General features: G+C 45.3%; 1 protein-coding gene across 11 annotated transcripts in view; it reads left to right on the top strand.

The window, feature by feature from the left end:
- The first annotated feature begins 305 nt into the window (after positions 1–305).
- The window catches only part of JADE1 (jade family PHD finger 1), a 48,685-nt gene continuing 27,291 nt past the window's right edge, over positions 306–21,699 (top strand). The window contains exons 1-2 of one of the 11 annotated variants that reach the window (XM_056323940.1): positions 306–462; positions 12,805–12,882. In XM_056323940.1, coding sequence (XP_056179915.1) covers positions 402–462; positions 12,805–12,882 — 139 coding nt within the window. In that variant the 5' untranslated portion in view covers positions 306–401. The other 10 variants (XM_056324013.1, XM_056323973.1, XM_056323993.1 and 7 more) reach the window with 10 other exon arrangements.

The raw sequence follows: 21,699 nt of genomic DNA, 5'->3' as shown, positions 1-21,699 counted from the left end.
CTGACAGTAGCTTTTACTTTTTATGGACTTAAAAGAAGCAGCCCCTGAGCTTCAAAGAGACCTACAGACCACTGAGTGAAAACACTCTGACCTAGTCTGCTGCGGGGTTCATACCATAGCCCCGCAGCAGGCACATGCCGTTCAGATAATTCAGATCAACAGTGCCTCCAGTCGCTGACTCCTTTGGCAGTATCGAGAATCAGTGCATGGGCTAGGTTCCTGGAAGCTCAGGGGTAAGGGTGGATAAATGTAATTCTGGTGATAAGTGGACTATTTATCAGATAATATAATCTGGTGCATCACACAGATGGGTCGCAGGTGCCCGATGGCTGCACCATGAGTGGCAAAAAGCTACGGCCTGGGTCCTGTGAAGATGAACGGCATCAGTGGAGCTACTTCTGATGAGACTTTTATTTGCGCGAAGCTGCTCCATTCGGTACCTTCGCAGGTCTGAATGCCGAGGTAGAGTGCGGGAGAATGTAGAGAATGCATATGTTTTTCTTGTTTTCGTGTAAATGAAAACAAGGAGAATCAAACTCTTAGGCTTTAAAATCTGAAGATGCTTCAGGCTTTTCTATGACTAAACCCACCACTTATTTCCACAGTCCAAAAAAATATCTTGAAGGGAAGGAAAGGTTATTTTTGTTGTAACGTACAACTTTCAGGACATGTAGCGATGTAAGTACTTTTTCATTACCAGGTAGGTAGGTGGGTGAGATGGCAGGATAAATGACTCCGTTTGCATGGATGAGTAACAACCCAATTCTTCTGTTGAATTGAGGTGTGATTCTTTGGCAGACTAATATTGCTGTGGAGGCTGCATTAATTTGTATTTGCATACCATGGGGATTACTTTCCACAGATCGCCTTAATTCCGTCTCTGAGATTATGTTGAATCTTCTCTGTGGTGTATATTACCTCATACTGTATTTGCTCGAGAATTCTGCTCTAAAGGGGGAGTTCTCCCGCAGTCGGGGAGCACAGGTGCACAGCGGGAGGTAAAGCGATTGACGCGGGAAAGAAAGAAATCCGCATTCAAACGTACTTTTTTTCTTTCGATAATGGCAAGTTTAGCATGTAATTTGGTGCCCATTTAAGATAATTTCGTTTCCTGCTAGAAAGATGTGAATAGAACCGCAGTTACGTGATAGCTTTTTCCAGTTTGGGGGTTTTTTTTGGTTTTTTGGGGGTTTTTTTTGAGAAGTATGGGACTTGGGGAGCTGGAGGGATAACGCTGGGGGCTGAGAACAGGGCGCCCGCAGTGTTATTCTTGCCCTCGCAATTACGCGCTGTGTTGCGGCCGCTGCGTTTAACTCCTACGTGCCTCAGTTTCTCCGCCTGAAGCGCAGCGAGGTGCGAGCCACGCGTTGGGAGCCTGTGCAGCGTGGTTGTGAAATCGGTTGGCATTTTTTGGGGGGGAGCGGGTCGTTGCGGGGTAACGCCAGCAGTGCCACCGGCGGGATCCGCGTTCCCAGCCGCCGCAACGCCGCCCTCCGGTCTCCACGGCCGAGCCCGCTGGGATGCGGGCGGGGAAGGCGGCAGGAGCCGGGCGGCCGCGCACCCCCGGGCTCCGGCCCGGTGGGTGCAGCGGGGAGCTCGGAGCTCCCCGGGAGGCCGCCGCCGGGGGAGAGGGCGGCGAGACACGGCCCCAGCCGCCAGGAGTTAACGGCGGCTCCCCGGGGGCCGCCGCCGCCTCCCCACCCCGGCGCTGCATTATTATTACTATCCCCCCCCGCCTTCCTTCGCCTTCCAGTTTTGGCAGGGGATTAAAGTAGCTCCCCCCTGTGGCAGCAGTGACCCAGAAACGAGTTTGATTCACGGAGTCCTTCCTCCATAACAAGTACAAACGTCAGTCAGAGGGAGTCTCTGTGTGTGAGTGAGTGAGCGAGCGAGCGAGCGCGGGTGCCGGGGTGTGTGTGTGGCGCAGGAGCCGCTCTCCGCGCCCGCTCCCCGGCGCCGCGCCGAACTCATGAGGCGGCCCCGAGCCCTCCGCGCAGGGGGAGCCCGGCCGCGCCGCCCGCCCTCGCCGCCGCCTCGCCGCCGCCGCCAGCAGGTAACCGTGGCCCGCCGCCGCCCCGCCGCCGCCGCAGCGCCAGCCGGGGGAGCCGCCAGCACAGCCATATTTGATGGGTTTTTTGTCGCTCCGGAGGCGGCGAGAGAGCAGTTTCGTGCCGAAGGTCGCTGCCTAGTGGAAATAAGATAGTACGTCATTAACATGGCGCCAAGAGCCGTGCGGCTCGGTACGGGGCGAGGGGAGGCGGCCGAGTTGCGGCTCCGCTATCCCGCAAGCAACTTGTGCCGGGCTGAGGCGGGCGGGAGGGACGGGGCGGTGGGAGGAGGGAGGGGAGGCTGTGCCGCCGCCCGGCGCGGCGGGGCCGGTGCCGGCGGCGGCCGGCGGCTTTTTGTTCCGCTGCGGGGCTCCCGGCGCGGCAAGTAAAGGACGGCGGCAGCTCTCCAGGTGCAGCGGCCGAGGGAGCCGCCGGCGCGCCGTGCTGCCGGCCCCGCGCCTCGGGCAGCGCCGGTGGGGGGTGGGGGTGGGCAGCGCCGGGCATCCCCCTCCGCTCCGCGGCAAGTGGGAAGCGTTGGAGCAACTTGGTAGACAGATGGCAATGGCAGAGTGCAGGTCCTGCTCGGGTACGGGCGTGTTGGAAGGGGGCGGGGGGGGGGAGCCATGGCCGGTGTCTGTCACCGTGTCACCCACATGTCCGCGAGACCCGTCGCCTCTCGCCGGGGGCGGGGAGCGGGTGCGTGGGGGAGGAGGTGTTTGTGTGCAGAAGCAGCTTTGTAGTTACATTGACCCCCCCCACCCCCAGTCGCACTTGGCTTTCGCTTGTCGGACAAAAAATGCTTGGAAAGCATAAAACCTGCTCATCGGTGAAATTAAGCAGAAGTTGCCTTTCGGAGCGGGAGAGCCGCAGCCGGTTAGTCTGCACTGGACGGGCGCAGGAGGGTGTGCTGGGGCGGGGGGCACCGGGGGGGTTCCGCTGGAGGTGGAGAGCGCCGGGCTGTCACGGGCGCTGCGATCTCCCCCGGCCTCATCCCGCCCGCCCCGGGGAGAGCGCACGGTGGCTCCGGCTGGAGAGCAACTTGCGGGAGCCCTGGAGCGCACGTGTTTGAGAGCGTGTGTGCGGGGGGAGGCGTGCGGAGCTGCCCGGGCCCGCCGCGGGGGGGGCGGCATCGCTGCCGCCGGGCAGCGGCCGGCAGGTGCACGGCGGCTCCGCAGCGCCCGGGCCGGGGAGCTGAAGTGCGGGAGCGGGGCGCTGGCAGGAGCGGACACCGGGGCTGGAGGTGGGGGGGCGCGGTGCAAACTTGGGCAAGGCGAGGCGGTGGAGCGGGACCCCCCGTTCCCCCCCCCCCCCCCCCCCCCTCGGTGTGTGTGGGGTGTCGGCGCTCTGCCGGCCTCCCGGGGCGGCTGTGGCGCGCCGGGGGGAATCGGTGCGGCCGTGCCGGAGTTTGTTGACGAGGGAACGGAACGTCACCGGCGGTGTCGAAACGCGAGCGTAACGTAGCAGAACAACAAGCGCGGGGGAGCGGCGGCAAACGCCTGAAGTTGCTTGGGCGCCAGTCAGGGTAGCTGCGCGATTTCGCTCTTCCCCCGGGGCCTGGCAGGCGAGATGGGTCTGGGCTGCGGTGCGCCGGGGAACGGCGGCGTTCCCGTGTAACGGTCCGGCCCCGGCCTCCCGCGGGAGGCGAGAGCGGCTCCGGCGATTATTCCACTTGCTGAAATTAGACAAAGCCGCCCCGATGCTGCTGCCACCCTGCCCGTCCCCGGGCTCGGGTAGCCGCCTGCTCGGAGGATGATTTCTTTTTTATTTTTTTTTTTTCCCTTTTGCTTTTCCCTTCCCGTTCGCGCCCGCCAGTTCATTAACGCTAGGCGGTGGGGGTGTGCATTATTTTGGGGAGGGTGGAGGCAAAGGGTGTTTGTTTGTTTGCACCGCCTGCTGGTTGGTTTCCTGTGACAAGAGGTGATACACAGTTTCCAGAACTGTCTGGGAGTGGGAGGAGAGACAGACACAGAAAATGAGCTCAAGTCTCCTCCGTGCTGCTGCTGCTCGATCCGCCAAACCGCCGTCCCGTCCCCACCCCGCCATCGCAGCGAGGGCATGGGGGCGGGTGGGGAAGGTGCTTTTGGCCGTTTTCGGCAGTGACGGGGGCTTGCGGGAGAGGCAGCGGGGCCGGGGGCACCAAGTTTGATTTGCAGCCGGGGCCGAGCGGATTGGTGCGGCCGGCGGCGGGGAGGAGCGGGAGCGGGAGCCGGGAGGAGGAGGCGGAGGCGGGGGGGCGGCGAGCCGGGCCGTTTCAAATGGAAACCGGCGGCCGTGCCGCTGCCCGGGAAGGTGCCACCCCCGCCCGCCGGGGCGGTGCAGCCCGGCGGGGAGGCGGCTCCGTCTCCTCTCCCCCCCGCTGGCCGTGTCTCGGCGGCTCTGGAGCCGGCATTAACGCGGCGTGGGCATTAACGGCCGGCGGGCGGGTGTGGGCAGCCGCTGCCCGCCCGGGCCGGGCGCTGAGGTGGGGTCGCTGCGGGAGGAGGAGGAGGAGGAGAAGAGCCGCCCCGAGCGACAGCCGGCCGGCCTGGAGCCGGCGAGCGGGGGGGCGTGAGGCGCCGCTTTTGAATTCTCTTCAGGCGGCGGCTCCCGGCCCGTGGCGCGGCGGCCCGGCGCTGGCGGCCGTTGGCGCGGCGGGAGGCGGCCGCCCGCTCGGGTCGGCTGAGGCGCTGCTCACCTGCCAGGCGGCTCCACACGGCCGCGCACGCCGGCGCCCGGCTCCTCGGTCTCTGCCCTTCGGCTGACGGCTTTATTCGGAGAAAGTTATGAGATTGGCCCGCCGGTGAAGTCCGTGGGATCCGGAGACCTGTCAGGCGTTGAGGAAGAGCTGGCCGTGCGTGACATACAAGCGGCTGGTTAGTGTGCCTGCACGCAAGCGTTAAAAATAGATTCTGCTCCTCGGGTGGCTGTTAGGTGGCACTGGAAATCACGATAGCATTTAGCAACACTTTGTAGTTGACATTTTAACGCGAAAGCAGAAAGGTGTTTTTATGCTAGCCCTGCTTTTTCCTTTTAGAGAGAGATTTAGGTGTTACTTGGAGTAACTTCTTTTTTAAGCAGGCGCTGTCTTTTAAGTAAGTCAAAAGCTGCCCACACTTGCAGACCTAAAACCTTCATAAAAGTTATGCCAAAATATGCTTGTTATGATTCTATTTCTAGAGGTTTCTCACACTCGGTGGAATATTGTTCAAACAGCAAGGGTTGTATGCTTTAGTGGCAGGATTTTCCCTTTGGCTTCGGATACCACTCACTCCCTGCTTTTGAGCTATGTTTAATACATATGTTTAAAATAAAATAATAATAATAAATTTCCCTTTCCCCTCACAGCTGCAGATTTCCCTTCCAGCTTCTCTGGTTTCATTCCCAGTTCACAGAATATAGTTAAAAAAACCCACCCCAACTTCCAGTCTTTCCTCAAATGCTTTCTCCATGTGGTTAGTACTGCTGCTTCGTGCTCTTGTTTTCAGCTGGAGCTGACCAAGCTGACAGCTTTCTCTGGGTGGAAGACATGAACTGCAATGAGTGCAGGGTGGGTTGAACTAATTCATGGGGCCCAATTTATCATTGCTCCAGATTTGGGCGGTCAGTTTCACCAGCACAGTTTGAGAAGAATTTGCTGCCACTGCCCATATTATAAGGTAACAATGAGCTGACTTGCACAGGTGCATAAATGAGCATGTGGATTGCTGAAAAGTGTTGGGCTGATATGTCTAAATCGTGTTTCTGCCTTTCCTTGTGAAATTTTGAATAGCTGTGCTGAAGTCAGTAGAAATATTCCTTGTGGAGAACACTCTTGGCCTTGGAACGCACTTCTGTGTTTCCTGAGGCTTGGGGGGATTGTTTCTCCAAATTTAAGTTCTGTGGCTTTTTTGTACTGTGGACTGTGCTACGTGATACTGTAGTATTTCATTTAAGAACTCTTGTTGTATCTTTGTGACTATAAAACATTGCTACCAAAGCTTTCATAGGTAGTAAAGAGGAATTAGAAAGTTTTAGTGTAACTTATTTCTGATGTAGGTGGTTTCTGTGGTGTGGGGTTTTTTTTGTGGGTTTTTTTTTTTTTTTTTGTGTCTGGGCATATAGAAGGAAAAAATGAGGTTTTTTTTTCTTGCTATGTCAGGTGTGGGTCGGTGAAGACTGGGATGGTGCCATAAACAAGCTATCTAAAAAGAGTACAGTAGTAGGAGCCGAATGTCTCAAATGTCTTAATCTGCTATGCACTTTGTTAAGACTGCGTCACACTTCCTTTTGTACAATAAGTGTTTTGAAGCAATTTCTTGTGTGCTAGAGATAATTAGGTCTTAGTTTCATTGCAGTTAGTGGGTTACTTTGAGGAAAAGCCAGTTTTTCAGTTTGTCTTCAGGGTATACATCTGTCATAATTCTGCTTTCTTCCCATTCTGCCTCTGCATCTGTTTGGTGCAGTTTATTATAGTGACACCCGTTAACACGGTTACAGTTAATTGTCTGTCAGTGTTTGAATTACACACTCTTTTTACCCAGAGGTTTATACAGACCTTAAAAATACACTGGTAGGAATTGTGCTTTGTAAAACCTTTGACCTGAGGATGTAGATTTTTTTCATGTAAAATTATTTTAAAAAATCTGGTTCTATTTAGCTATTTGCATAACAAAGACTGACACACTTTACATCTTTCTCTTTGATCATCTCTCTACTTGGGGTCAAACTGAGTGGAAAAAGTATATGGTGTTCTTAACTGCACAGTAGTAGCATTCAAAGTTCTGTGGTGTGTTGCACATGGGGTGTATGTGCGTGCACATTGCCATGCCAGTTTTATGGGGTAATGTCTGGATTTCTTTTCTGAGGAAGCTAGGAAAAAGAGTTGGGTGGTTTTTTTTGACTCTTACCTGTTGTAACTCCTGGGATTTCAGTGTGGGAGGTGGGGAAAAAGGAAAGATCTTGGCATTGTTGTCCAGTGTGTGTTGCAGGGCTAAGAACAGAGGAGCATGATAATGTATACTGGTACAAGTGGTGAATTTGTGTCATGTTGCTGATTCTAGCCCATGCACTGTATCTGCCAGCAGGTACTGGGACGTAGGGAGAAATGTCTGTATTCTTAACTGTATCTAGTTATTTGTGTAGAGTTAGATGTTTCTTGCTCACCTCCACAAGGATGCGTTATCTTGTGGCCTGACATTGAGTATATTGGATTGTCATCTAGTAATTTCATTTGCATAACATTTCACAAGTATTTTGAAAAAGGCTTAATGCTCTTTCCAAAATATAGTAACCAGAAGAAATGTTTCAGGTGTTATAACCTAGCCTTTAAAAACAATTTAAGTAATTGTACCATGGTAAATCTAGAATTACATTTCTGTGTTTGAAATGTGCACCTAATCAATGAATAAACCCCCAGAGCTTAGCTTTCAGAGCTAGCATAGTGAAAAAGTACGGAAAAATGACTGGTGCTGTGTCTCTGTAAAAAAATGCAGTGCAGCAGAGTGTGTTGCAGGCTGTGCCAGCCTCACCGGTACAGGCTTGGTATGGCTATCTCATCTGAGGGGGCTTGGTGGCTAAAAAGTCACGCCCTCTGCCCCATCTATGCCATTTATTGTGTGGTGTGATTGCATGAAGTGCTCTTAGACACATCGTCAGCCCTTGGAAGTGGGGTAACATTGCCGGCAGTCATGGCTGTTTGTAAAACTGTGTTTGGTTGAAGGTTGGCATTTGCTGCAAAAGAAAAGGGTAAATGTGTTACAGTAGAGTCCTCGGGAGAAATACCGATCAGCACGTTGTGGGTTGGTCTGTCTGATTTCTGAAAGGATGGTTTTAATATGAAGAAAGAATCATCTCTCAAGGAAATGAAACTGAAACAATGTTCAAATGTTGCTTGGGTTATTAGGAATTTGCACCAGTCACTGGAAACTCAGGGAATGTTTGGCTTGGTGATGCAGCAGCCTTGTTATGTTAGGGCTGCTGGACTCAATTGTAGCTTTTCAAGCGCTGGGCTTACTCTGCAGGAGAACAGTATACGGGCAAATGCCCCTTGGGGGCTGGTGTAAGAAGTTGGGAAAAACAGTAGAAGTGTTTATGATAGAAGATACAGGTTCAAGGGCAATGCTTGGTTGGCTGCTTCCTTGCTTCAGAGGAGCATTCATTTTGCAAGGGGGGTTGGGAAGTTATCCTGTGGCATGTGTGGGTGCAGTGAATGTTTTGTGGGAACTTCTGGACTACACAGCAATTACGTGGTTGCATACAGTTGTTGGGAATTGAGGTCAGTAACCTGGGTGGTCTCTTCTTGTCCTGCAAGTGTTGCAGGCTGAGTGTATAGTTTTTACTTATTGTTGGTATGAGTCTCAAAGCTTGGCTTAAATGTTTCACCGTTCTTACGGTTACATGTGATTTCTCTTTGCTTACAGGCATAATGATCACAGCTAGTTTGTACCATGCAGCTAGCTGTGGTACAGTCAAATCTTGTTGAACCTGCCTTTGCTTCTGACCCATTGGAACTAACAGACCTGCTTCTGTTACAGAGTATGTTTTAATGAGATCAGAGTTGGATCAGATGCATTGTGTATGCACCTGAGTATATTAAATGTATGTCAAAATAAAGTCAAGTGAAAAATACCAACATTTTCATGACTCTGAAGACCGAGAATTTCAGAGAAAAGTAATATTGCTGGCACTCAAGTCTCAGATTAGGAAAGAGATTGAGATGAGATAAGGAATTTAACTGAAAAGTGTGATAGTTTTTCCATTCTGCCTTTTTCAGTATAAAAATACCTCCTTAGTTTTAGTTCAGGATGTCCCATGAAGAATCAATTACTGTAGTTTGGGTTATTTATTCTTTTTTTCCTCCTTCAGTTTTGAGGATTAAAAAAAGCATTCCTTGAATTCACATTATTCTCTGAATATGCTAGGAAAATTTGTATGTGTGTGTTGAACAGGGAAAGCCTGCACCTTCAATCCATACCTCACCATCACTATCCATAATCTGTTTATTTTTAATGCAGTTGTTGTGTGACTTTAAGGTCCCCATCGCCTGATAGAAACTGATAGTCTTTGAGGCAGAGGCACTGTGATACCCTGAAGAGCAGCAGCATTTCAGTCTGTGTGGTTATAGTTCTTATTAGCTGTTCTAGTGTTATCTCTAGAATGTGTGTTCTGAACTGTGGATGTGAACATCTGGTGGGAACAGTTAAAATTATTTTAAGGGCAGAATATATCTGTTTTATTTTTTCTAATAACAAAAAATCTGCGGGGTTAATCTTAGAAGGTTTGAGACTTGCCCTAAGTAGCCAAATGCTGCTTTTCCATCTGTGATTCAGCTCTCTGTAAACTCAGGTTAGGTTCAAAGATGGGCAAATGAGAACTGTTGATTTTAACTTTTTTTTTTTTTCTTTTTTTTTTTTTCTTCTTGCCTTCCATTTCTCCTTCAGTCTCCTTTTCCTCACATGCATCTATAAAGGCATCTCACAGAAGCTTCTTCAAATGGAGTGTTTCTTTTAACGTTACTGCCCTGGTTTCAGCTGTGAGAGAGTAAATTTTCTTTTCAGTAGCTGGTACAATGCTGTATTTTGGTTTTAGTATGAGAATAATGTTGATAACACACTGGTGGTTTTGGTTGTTGCTGGGTAATGTTTATATTAAGTCAAGGACTTTTTCAGTTTCTCAGGCCCTGCCAGCGAAAAGGCTGGAGGGGCACAAGAAGTTGGGAGGCGACACAGCCAGGACAGCTGACCCGAACTGGCCAAAGGGATGGGATGTTCCATACCATGGAACATCACACTCAGTATATAAACTGGGGAGGATGGCCAGGACCAGCTGATCACTTCTGGGCGACTGGCTGGGCATCCGTCAGTGGGTGGTGAGCAAAAGTTGTACTGCGCATTGCTTGCTTGTGTGTTTTTTTCCTTTTGGATATTATTCCTCTCCCTCTCTTTCCCCCCTTTTCATTACAATTGATGATGATGTTATTTTATTTCAATTCAATTAATAAATTGTTCTTATCTCAACCCATGAGTTTCACCTTTCCACCAGTTCTCTTCCCCGTCCCACCAGGGGAGGCAGGGGAGTGAGTGAGTGGCTGCGTGGTACTTAGTTGCTGGCTGGGTTAAACCATGACAGTTACTTGGGAGAACACAGGCTTTCAAGGTGTCCAACTTCAGAAACCTGACTAGAGTGGAAAAGGAAATTAGCTGCCTCATCTAATACTCTGTAGTCCAGGGAAGTGGCTTCTGTTCTGGCTTCTCTTACTTTCTGAAGAACTGCGGAGAGTGCTTGGATTGGGAGGTGTGAATACCACTCTCATTTAAAAATAACGTTTAGTTTGTTCTTGCAAAGACACATGGTAGGAAGGAGGAGCTTCTGGGTCTTTCCTTATTTTGTAAATTTGCAGAAACTATGGCTAGGAGAAGATGAACTCAAAATACACTTAGCCAAAAAGATGTGGGTGAGCAGAATTTTGAATTTTCTTGCTCATTGCAAGGTCATGAGTGTGTCTCAGTGTATATACACTATGTTATTTTGCTTTACAGTGCATAGTGCTTTCCAGACCATGTGGGAATCAACCAAGAAGTGAGGGTTTTGACAAGGAATGTAGAAGTTACATTTCTGAGAGAACTTAATTTTTCTTGCATCTTCTTTATTTTGTTTATGGGAGATTTTTTCATTCTAAGTGAGTATGTTCTTTTACATTGCTTTTGTTAGTATTTCTTCCAATTACAGGAAAACTATGTGAACGACTAGAAAAAGTACCATACATATTAGATGCTTATCCCCTTGGTTTTGGCCTTCATAGCAGCTAATTGATTTTTCAGTTCTGTCTTAGCTTGTTTTGGATCTGAATGTTGGCTTTCTTTCTATGTAAGTGACTGTATCAGAACCTGGCTCTGGATCTACTGCATTTATACCAGATCTCTGTTGAGATGATTGTGATGATCCAGGCTGGTTTGTGTGTTTATTCATTGGCAGCATTTCTGTCTGCCATACACTCAAAGTTCTGGTCTGCTTCGAAGCAGTTTTTCTGGAGAGAATTCTTCTAGCATGGAAAGAGGTTGTCATTTATGATTATTTATTCGCTGGCATCAGACACTGTATGTGAACATTTACTCTATGAAACTGTGATAAAAGGTCCTGGTGAAGTGAACGGTTCAGTTTCTTTCTACCTTCAGTGAGCAAAAGTTGCAGCTTAAAACTGTTAGGTGTTTTCAAAGACAGTGGTATTAAATCCCCCTCTGGAAAGTCACTCTGTGGGAGGGAGGCTTCCCTGACCTCTGTCTGCATGTGTAACCTGGAAAAGGAGACAATCTTGCAGTGCTCAGGCTCTTACAACTATATTGTCATTGGAAGCATAAAATCGAGCGTCGGGTTCGGTCACTTGTGATTTGCTAGTGATGATAAAATGAAGTTCCTCAAAAAAATGCTTATTTCTTTTTATATGAACCACATATGGAAGAGAAGGTATTCTAGTGTGGTTTTTTTTTTGGGGGGGGAAGTAGTATCAAGCTTTCATTAGGCTTTTTGGGTTTCCTTGGTTTGCGAATTAGTCTTATAAAAGTTGAAAGCATTATTAAGTTTACTACAATGAGACATGTTCTCAGTGAACAAAGTTGAAGTGGTTAACTGTATGCTGCAGAGTGTTGTTGAAGGGTTTTTAGGAAATCCCAACTCAGGCCAAAATGAGGAGATGAGATTTTCTGCACCTAACTAGAAGCAAAAAAGTATTTGTTGTCTGATTTCCAAATCTTCCCCCTAGAGGTATGTATGAGGGCTTTGCTGCTAGCAGAACACCCAGACCTTGTTGATATCACAATTGATATGTAGTAAGCAAAGACTCAGGGGATCTGATGTGCATCTAGAGTCCTTGTCAGTTTAACTTACAGTGGATATGCCTTTCTGCGCTTGTCTTGTCATGTTTTTTCTACTCTTCAGTTTACACTTTTTAATAGCTTTTTACATGTGAATGCTGACAAGCTATTTACAGCTTCCTTAAATTTTCTGAATCTGGTTTCATTCCACAGAGAATACATGCAAAAATACCAATACCCTGTGAATAGCAGTTAGAAAGGTGTGGAACTTTTTGCCTTTACATCATTGATTCATGTGCAGTTGAACTCAATATTAGTAGAAGTCTGGCAGTTTGGAGGAGCTTCTGTGTAATCTTTGGTGGTCTGATGCCTGAAAAACAGTTAGTGTTAGGTATGGCGCTGGAAATGTGCCTGCAGGAGGAAGTAGCTCTTTTACTTTAGAGCGTGGTGCCTTCCAGGGCAGAGATGATGTGTGTTTAGTTAATCTGGGAAAACTTGGCTTGCTATGCTGATGTTTCTTTATATATATATGTGTGTGTGTGTTTAAATGGATTTTAATCTTTGATTTTTAAATCTGGCACTTTAAACAGGAATAAAATGGTTCCAAAAACATATTAGCCAAAGTAAATATTTACACAAGCAGTAAAAATGTTATTGTATTGCAAATCTAGTGTCAGAATGGGCAGGGGAAGCTAAGTGTATTGACTGCAGATATTTAGTGATTTTAAGACCTCTGAGAACAAAACACGCTTTTGTTTTGGGGTGAAAGTGTTGGTGGGGTTGTCATTGATACTCTCCAATTTTGTTCATCTGCTCGTATGATGACTGCCTAATTAAACATCCTTGAGATATTCACAGTTCATATTCAGATGCTGTTTAAAGTTGTTTGTTTTCCTTTGTGTGCTGTAAATCCTCGCATGCCATCAGAAACACAACTTGATGACTCTGTATTATTATCTTGGGTTAAGTGCTGTCTCATTGCTTTGCAGGCTGCCTGCTGTTTCCCGTGGAGATCATGAAACGGCGACGGCTTCCTAGCAGCAGTGAGGATTCTGACGACAATGGCAGTAAGTGCTCCTTTGTTGTAGAGTGCAGTAGGTTATGAGTTTGAAAACACGTTTTAATGCAGTGTTTTATGTGACAGGCATTTTGCATATTGGTTGGACTGGTAGACGTGTACTGTAAGGGTCTAGTTTTGAACTCAGTCATTCTGAGCAGATGGACAGTAGATTCAGGGTCCCCCCCACCAGACTGACTGTGCAGTGTTAGGTAATAAGATAAAACAAGAAAAGTTGGTCATCATCTTTGAAATCTTTGCAGGCAGCATAATTTGTCATTACAAGGACAGAACTTGCATGGAGACATCTGCTAACAGCCCACAGCTTAGTACTGAATAGAAGTTTGCATTAGGATTTTAAATTTGCCTCAGTGTTGTCATACTCCTATGCAATGGAGAGGTATATTGCTTCAAATTTAAGCAAAAAAGATTGATGGTGCATAAAAGTTGTTCCTTACTTTGAAGATTATTTTGTTTGAGGAATAACTTTCAAGAATTTGAATTCAGTAAATCAGTTTTTTGGATCTGGAATGTATTTTACCTTCTTTAACTGTTTCTGTACTGACATAAGTAACACTGAGCTCTGTATGGTATATGTATCTCTTGAGTTTGGATTTCAGGGATTGATACTCTTTTTTTCATTTAAGCAGGAATAAAAAAAGGGGCGGGGGGGGTGCAAGATAAAATGGCAGTGTGGGAAATGTGCGAAGGTGTTGTATTTGCCCAAACAAGCAAGTTGATTGTACTTGGCAATAGTGCAGCTTAGCCAGTTGTCAGAGAGATTTTCCTGGTTTTAATTTGATCTGTCTGGGTGCACATCTTCAAATCTGAAGTCTTTTGTGAGACTTCAGTCTGAACTGTTAACAGAAAATGATCAGCGAGGTTTTCCAGGTGCTTTTGAAAGCTTTACTCTGAGGACATAGCCCAGTGCTGTGCTGTGGCCCTGCACAGGTGACTGCTTCACCTGCATGAATTTCTTACATGTGCCAGTGCTGCAGGGGAGTCTGTCTGCTCGGCTGTGGCCCAGTCTGCACCTTAAAACAACCACAGGCAAAATATTGCTGAAGTGAAGTAGTGGTAGAAGGACTGGAGGAGATGAGAACTAGCAAACTGATGAGGAGTTAGTCCAAATAAGGATTGAGTAAAATCTGTTAAAGAGGTGTGGGCTTTGGCTGAGTTTTGGAGAGCTACCTGCAGTTGGGGGGTTTTGGAAGAAAAAAATCCCGAATCAAACCTGTTTTTTCTTGGTTAGGAGTTTACTTGGGGTTATAAAAATTGAAGTCTGTATTTCCTCAAAGGTGATGTGTACATCCCCAAAACACAGATGTGTTTTTACTTGTAAAGTAGACAAGTAGCAGCAAATGTGATGTATTTCATTAGAATTTTGCTTTACCCTTTTTTCATTACTTAGTAGCTTTATATAGTAGTGTTTCATTTTGATAAGTGTTTATTTTCACACTCTGAGCAGTTTGGCTTTTGGGTTGTTTTTGTTTGTTTGTTTGTTTGTTCGTTTTACTTTTGGATCCCTTCATATCCCTTGTGTTACCAAATAAAACATGAAGCAGATAATCTTGGAATTGGAAGTTCTGAAATATATACAATTAATTGTTGCCGATTATAATGCTTGCTTATAATGTTATTTGATATATAACTGTCTGGAATAGAGCTGTTGACTTACTGAATTATGTTTTCCAATGTTTTCATCTGTACCATAGATCAAGATCTAAGGAAATGAGTTAGAAAAAGAAAACCAAATCTTTGCCCTTTTATGATCTCTCTGTTTTAAAGTCTAATTAATATGAATAATTGTTGAAAAAATTACGTGGCAAAAGGCAGTGAAATTTTAAAGTATTTTCAAGTATTGCTTGAAATATATACCACTTACCCTTCATTACACTTCCCCACCCCCCACCCCGACTTGATTTTTTCCCTTTGTGAAGTTACAGGGCACATTCAGATACGGATTCCTGCATGTTCATTCTATTACTGTACACACGTTCGGAAAGATCAAGGGTTAATAATCAGAGGCTGAGATAACATTTAACGTAGGGTCAGCATCTCCAAGGCTTTTTGTTGTTCACAGTTTCCCGAGAACAAAGTGATGCTTGGGCCCTTTCTCTCTGCTTTTGCTGTTACAGGGGATACCAGTAGTTCCTTGCGATTGTGTTTGAATGTCAAGGGCCTCCCCTTACAGGTTTCACCTTCATTTAATCTTTTCTTGTCAGTACTAGAATTACTGATTACTCTTGCTATGTTAGTTTCTGTATTATTACTTTGTCAGTAGTATCTCTGATTCACTGTACTGATACTAGTGTTGGAAGGGTAAGCAAGTTCTCTTGCCTAAAAAAATACAAAGTAAAAATTTGTGTGAATTTCTGGGCTACATGTTGAAGGCTTGAAGTTTTTCACTAGCTATGCTTCCTTCTCGGAGTTTCCAGAGGCAGAAAACAATTAAATAGGCTATTCTGAGCACTTCAAACAGCCGTCTTCTAATTGAAAAGTTGAAAATTTAATCAACACTTAGTTGGAATCCTATTGCCAAACATCTGCTTCCCTTCACTCAGTGGCACCTCTTGACCCTCCAGTGCACTTCTTGCATTCCCATCATGCTGAACTCGATAGTCCTTCAGCTCTGAGCTCAGCACTGCTCTCCCTCATCTCGCAAGGTGAGGATTGGACCTCCAGCTGTTGGGTTTCTTCGGTTCTGTAGTTGAGTTGTCATGCTGTGCCTTAGTAGGCTCTGATCAGGCATCTCAGATTCATGATGAGTGTGACAGGATAAATGCTGGAGTAAGCTGATGATGCTTGGCAGGGGTAGACTTCAACATCTAGTACCATTTTCCAGGTGGCAGTAGTTTGGCACGAAGAAGTACACATTTGATTTTATTGGACTCAGGAATATGGATATTTATAAGGTAGTAATAATGATGCTACTAATAATGGAATTTCTCTTAAAAAAACTAAAAAATGAACATACGAAGATTGCTGTCCATTAGATCACCGAACTGAATCAGTTTCCTTGGTAGTCACAAGGTGATAGAAAAACAAAGCTCGTATCCCAGGCACTGAAAATATGTTATACCAAAGATATAAGCATATCTGTAGTTCTTCAGAGGAAGCAAGAGGTGCTCACCTTTTGTGAGATGAAAAAAGGGAGAACCATTTTCATTTAGGGGTGAAATATGGATCAGAACGTTTAACAACATGGCACAGTCCTAGAGAGTACATACATGTATTTACTGACTTAAGATATTTTAGTGTGGGTGGTTATATATTTTTTGCAGTATTTTAAAACCTTGGAGCTTAAAGACAGAACCCTGACTTTTTCTCATCACTTCTTTTTTGCCCTCTGACTTCATTCTTTCCCAAAATCTTAACTGCAGACTTCAAGCCCGCCAAAATATTGATGTTATGTCCTTCAACCTAACTACTGAAAATCGTTAAGCTGTGTCCCCTTAAAATCAGAGTACTAAACCTTCATTTAGACACGGGGCCAGAATAGCACATTTGAAGCATTGAGCAGGAGGTGTCAGTGGAAGTTGTGCTCAGCAGTTTGGCAGTTAGTCCCTGGATGTCTGAGTGTGTTCTGAGAGATTCATTTTCTGAAATTATAGGTCACTTGTGAACATTTTATCCATGAAATATAACTGAATAAAAAAAGGCTGCAGGCATAGTTCTGCATTTTGAACTTTTGTCTAAATACTGAGGAATGGTACCAGGTGAGGCTTGGTGAAGACTTTTAAAATTATTGACACCTGAAAGTAATCCTTTTCTTGGTCGTCTGGCAGCTTGTGAGTTTCTGTCCCTGTCCAAATAATGTATTACAGCAGCTATAATAGATGTTAATATTACCCAGGCCCATCATAAAAGCCTCGTGATGTACATGCCGTCTTCTTCAAAACCTGCATTAAGTAAATCAGTAATGTTTACCTCAAACGCAATTATGTCCTTGTCATCTGCATGCCTGATAGTTTTGAAGCAATTTTTGTTACATTGTATTTCCGCTTGCCCCTCCATTGCAAAACCTCCTCTTTATGATTCCAGGTTTTACTCTAACTAAATGTTAGATACTGAAGCCGTTTTATCTTTCCAGCTCAGTGTTTGACTTGACTTTCTAGCCTCATCGGTCTGTAAATCTGCAAAGGTGGTTTGTGCTGAATATACCACGTGCTTTGTTTCTTGGTGAGATAAAGTTGTGCGGTGGAGTAGTTTCCCATTTATAGCTTCAGGGCATTCCTTTTGCACAAATTGCTTGGACACGTAGAGAGATCGTGTTTGAGTTGAGATCTGAAGCCCAGACAGTTGTATTACAGGGAGCTTGGGTGAAATCCAGGCCCTCCTTGATGTCAAAGAGAGTTTGGTCGCTGTTTTCCATGAACAAGGAATTCAGAACATGATTTTGTTCACGCTTTACTTGTTCCCACGATGCCTCTTCATTTATTCTCGGAGGGATTATCAATTCATCATACTCCTACATGCAGAGTGTCTGAGAGAAGAACTGAAGATACTTGCAGATGAAAAATACTTCTAAGATTTACAAGGTTTCACATCAGTTCTGAGAAATGAAAGATTTAATACTTACGGATTATGGAATATAGTTCTGTAATTTAGATGGACCCTTATTCTATCACTGCTAAACAAATGTTATTTTAAAGTTAAATGTATTTTGCCAATATCCATTGCTCTGACTGAATGATGGGGATCTTAGTTTTAGAAAGGGCTTTTCATCCCAGTGGATTCCCGTTGTGTTTGAGGTGGATCCCAGAGTGCCTTCACAAAGGTTGCCGAGTACATAACCTTAGGTGTATACGTCATTTACCGCAGAATTGCAGCTGCTGCTGGCCTGAAACGTGGCAATTACTTAGCAGTGCACATTACTGAGCAGCGTTTTATGAAAAGGAAGCGAAGGACATTTTTTGATTTTCCGTTGAGCTGGCTGGTTGGTGAGGGACAGTGATTAAACAACAGAATGTAGTGGAGTTACAGTGCTAGAATTTGGGCAAAGCAGCGAGTGTAGCGGTCACTGCTGTGCTGTTGAAAAAGGCTTGTGGCATTTAGAGAGATGACCAGTGGTCAGAGCTAGCTTCTTCCTTGGAGGTTAGGCTCACTGGGGCAGGGTGACTCGATGAAGTTGTTACGCTCTTGAGCACTCTGGAAGAGTGATTTGAAAGACTTACTTGGGCTGATAGGATATCGCATCTGAGGAAGGGACGACATGTAACCATCACCGTCATTTTTGGAGAGGCACATTTTCCTTCCCAAGACTGCTGATACTGAGTACACGTAATTTCACTGAAGTTTTAAGGCCTGACACCATAGGTGATGAGCCTATGAATGCTAGGTTGGGAGGCGCTCAAATTGACTTTGGTAACCTGTATCAGACTTGCGCTAAAACTTTGTATGGAGTTACCGTAAAACGTTGCTACAGCGGGAAGCCTTGGGCTAGGTAGCTGGCGTGGCACTTGGGACTTGTGGTAAAAAAATAAGATGGGGTCTAGGAATTCCTCACAGTTAGAAGCGTGACACGTGCTTATGCATGGTTATGTGTGTGTTCTTTGAGATTATAAAGCTCAAATGTGTGCTGCTGGGAAAAGGGATGCTAGGAGGGAACTTGTATTGAACTGCTGTGGCAGGGTGCAGCAAAGGCTGTTCATTATGTGTGTCAGATACTGAGCAATTGTGCAATGTTGTAAAGCACTGCAGAGATCTTATGGATCCATGCATTGTTCAGCAGCTGCAATTGGGTAGTTGTCAAATGACACTAAATTTTAAATAGCATCGGTATTGACGAAAGAAAAGGCTGTTGCTTTTTCTGTTTTCACCTTGAAGGAGATTATTGTATAGTAATACAGTATGAATCAAAGATAAGGAAGATTGATAGGCAAATCCTCCAGCAACCGAAACATGAGAAGGGGAATTTGGCTATGTGAGACCATACCATAGGTTGTGTTTGCATACATGCTGCTTTCTCTGTGATAAGACCTGAAGGCTTCTACCCAGGAAGCTCTTCCTGTACCTAGCATTATGGAAAACTGCCCTTAGAGTAGTCTGCTTCTGTTGTTGTTGTGCTGGAATTTGGGTCTAGGCATGGAGTTCTGTCTAAGTGACATGAAGCCTTACTGTAAAGAGTTGTGGGCCAGGCACTAAATGAGGAGGCTGAGCATCTATGTCTTTTCTTCAGGCTGCAGATCTTTCTGACAGAATGTTGGCAGCAGCACCTAGCTGGTGTCGGAGTGAGCTGAGGAACAGTATAGGCATCTGGAAATGCCAGCGTTAAGCAGAAGTGACAGCCAGACATACAATCATGTCGGGGATGTTTTGCTCTGTTGTGCTGCCTGGTGTTAACGGTGTAGTGGGAGTGTATTTCCCGTGGCAGAAGTGCTTTCAGATGCCCAGTAGATCTGAGGCTTTGAAGTGTTCAGAGGCTGTAGCAGCAGGTAGTTCCCCAGGGACACAGCTGGGTGCCTTGCAGGTGGCTTCACAATGGCCTTGTGTGTGATATGTAATAGCTGAGCCTTTCCTGCTCATGCTGAGTAGTATATTAGTTGGGGGGTAGAATTCCCTGAGGGCTTGAATTCCTTTGTTGGACCCGAGGAATTTTCTGTTTTGATGGGCGGCTTTGGAATCAAAACATAGTCTTGACAGATCATTTATTAAATTGATACAGTTAAAATTGATTATGTTTTCCCTTTTTGGGGAAATGTGTTTTTTTTTTTTCAAAATGTGGAAAAAGAAGTCACACTCCTTGATTGCTTTCTTTTATTATCAGAAGGTGTGCGTGTTATATACACCCTGTAGTGGTATTATAAACCCACTGTATTTACAGTGTAAGGTGTATATAATAGCCTAGGGGAACAGAAAATTTGCCTACTAGTCTCTTAGAAGTCGCGTTTCCAGCACCAGTAGTGTGTTAGAGCTTTGCCTCTCTTGCTGTGAATTACACCTCATTAGTGGTTTGGGATTTCTTTTTGCGTTTTGTCTGTAAATGGATAAATGCAAAGGGAGAACTAAGGTGTAGTAAGAGTATGATCCTCCTCCCGTTGTTCTCTGGTGATGAAAACCTTTTAAAACATACAAACAGATGGGCCACCTGAAAGGATCCTAACTAAAAGAATCTGGATGGTCTTGGTCCAGGAGATCCTGGAGTGATAGTGTTAGCTAGGCTGCTCTGTTCATTCTTAACTTGCAGTCATGTAACAGGATAGGCACTTAAGACATCTTTTATCTCTAAGTTCTAGTGATGATAGTGATGCATGTTTTGGATGTGTTTGTTTAGCTTCATGCTTTGGAGTTGCGTGTTTTTCACATTCACTGGTACTCACGTGACTTTTGGTAGTACGGGCTCTCTTAACATCTCATTAATTTTGCATCTGCTGTAGAACTCATTTTCCCCATGAGGTACATAATGTTATCATAGAAAAGTTCTACATCTTCCAAATCCCCGTGATTCAGACTTCCCTTATGGTGTGTTTTTTTTTTTTTGTTATTTTACCAAAACTGTGTTTGGCTCTGTCTTGATCTTTAGTTGTTTCTCTAGTCTTGGTGATTCTGATCCAGTTTGGCACTAAGGTTAGTATTCAGAAAACTGCTGATGAATATAGTCATTTCGGATACTTAATACAAGAGGATAGATAATTTTGATGAAGAGTGTCTGGAATCTTTCTCAAATAACTCTATTAGGTTCATGTGCTTTTATAATACAGAAGAGCTGTTTTGAATACTGTGTTTGTTTTGACCGCAGTAGATTGTTTCCTCTGTATAATCCAGGAATGGTTCTCGCTTCATGTATTTAGACGTAAAAATCAGATCATTAATCACTGAAATAGCTGTAATTGCCTGTGAACTTCTTCTTTCAGTGAGGTCCCTTTTCTGGATTAGGTATGAAAATATGGAAAGGACGCTTGAAAGACGAATAACATCCTTCATTTTCCTCCTGTGCTTTTATTGGTATACGTAGAGTGGGTGGATTGCTTATTAATGAAAGCAGCTTTGGGCGATTCAGTGACCCGGTCTTGGCACTGTTGAAGACAGTGATATTTTGCCGTTAACTTTAATGGAAGCGGAGTTGGAACTCTTACTTGAGATTTCAAAAGTAGTTAAATTTAATACTGTTACGGGCTGGATATTTTACTATCATTTGGCTGGCTCCTTCAATCTCTTGCACTTCTGTGTCTTAAGTGGCAGTGGTGGTTTGAATCTGTGAATGTATGCCTTATACTTGGGTTTTGTTTATTCAGTGAGTAAATGTTTTCCCTATTGAAGTGAAGCCCTTGCCAAAGGTCATCTGTTAGCTGCAGTTACAGATCTTAGTGGGTAGTAAAATCTCACTCCCATGAGAAATTCTTCCACCCTTTTCTCTAGTATTATGCACAGTCAGTTTACACTGCTTAGAAAAATACAAGTCTTTTCAGTAACTTACTAAAAACATTGCCTGTTTTCAGTGTGCATTCACCAATTTTATGTGCAAGGAAACAGCTATTACGGAACTATGTAAGAAACTATTTCGTCCCTTGTTCAGTGTAGGAAGCTCGTTGGCATGGGAAAAATACTCATTATAACATATCCTGAGGAAGGCTGGCTGTGTTTAGGTTGTCCCTTATGCATGGAAATTTTACAGAGTATGTTTTTGTATAACACTTAAAAAAAGTAACTTAAAATGAAGATTCTATAGTTTTGGTGCCAAGAGTTGACCTTCCATGTCGGGGAATAGTTAGTTAATCCAGTGGCCTAACCCTTGTGTACATGGTCTGTGTCTAAAATAGAAGTACACATTTAAGACAGTGTTTTGATGTATAGCATCTGCAGGTTACACAGTAAAGAAATGGAG

Source organism: Falco biarmicus, chromosome 1, assembly GCF_023638135.1.
Source record: "Falco biarmicus isolate bFalBia1 chromosome 1, bFalBia1.pri, whole genome shotgun sequence".
Taxonomy (NCBI): domain Eukaryota; kingdom Metazoa; phylum Chordata; class Aves; order Falconiformes; family Falconidae; genus Falco; species Falco biarmicus.
Note: the sequence above shows the minus strand (reverse complement) of the source record. Positions and strands in the feature narration are given on the sequence as shown.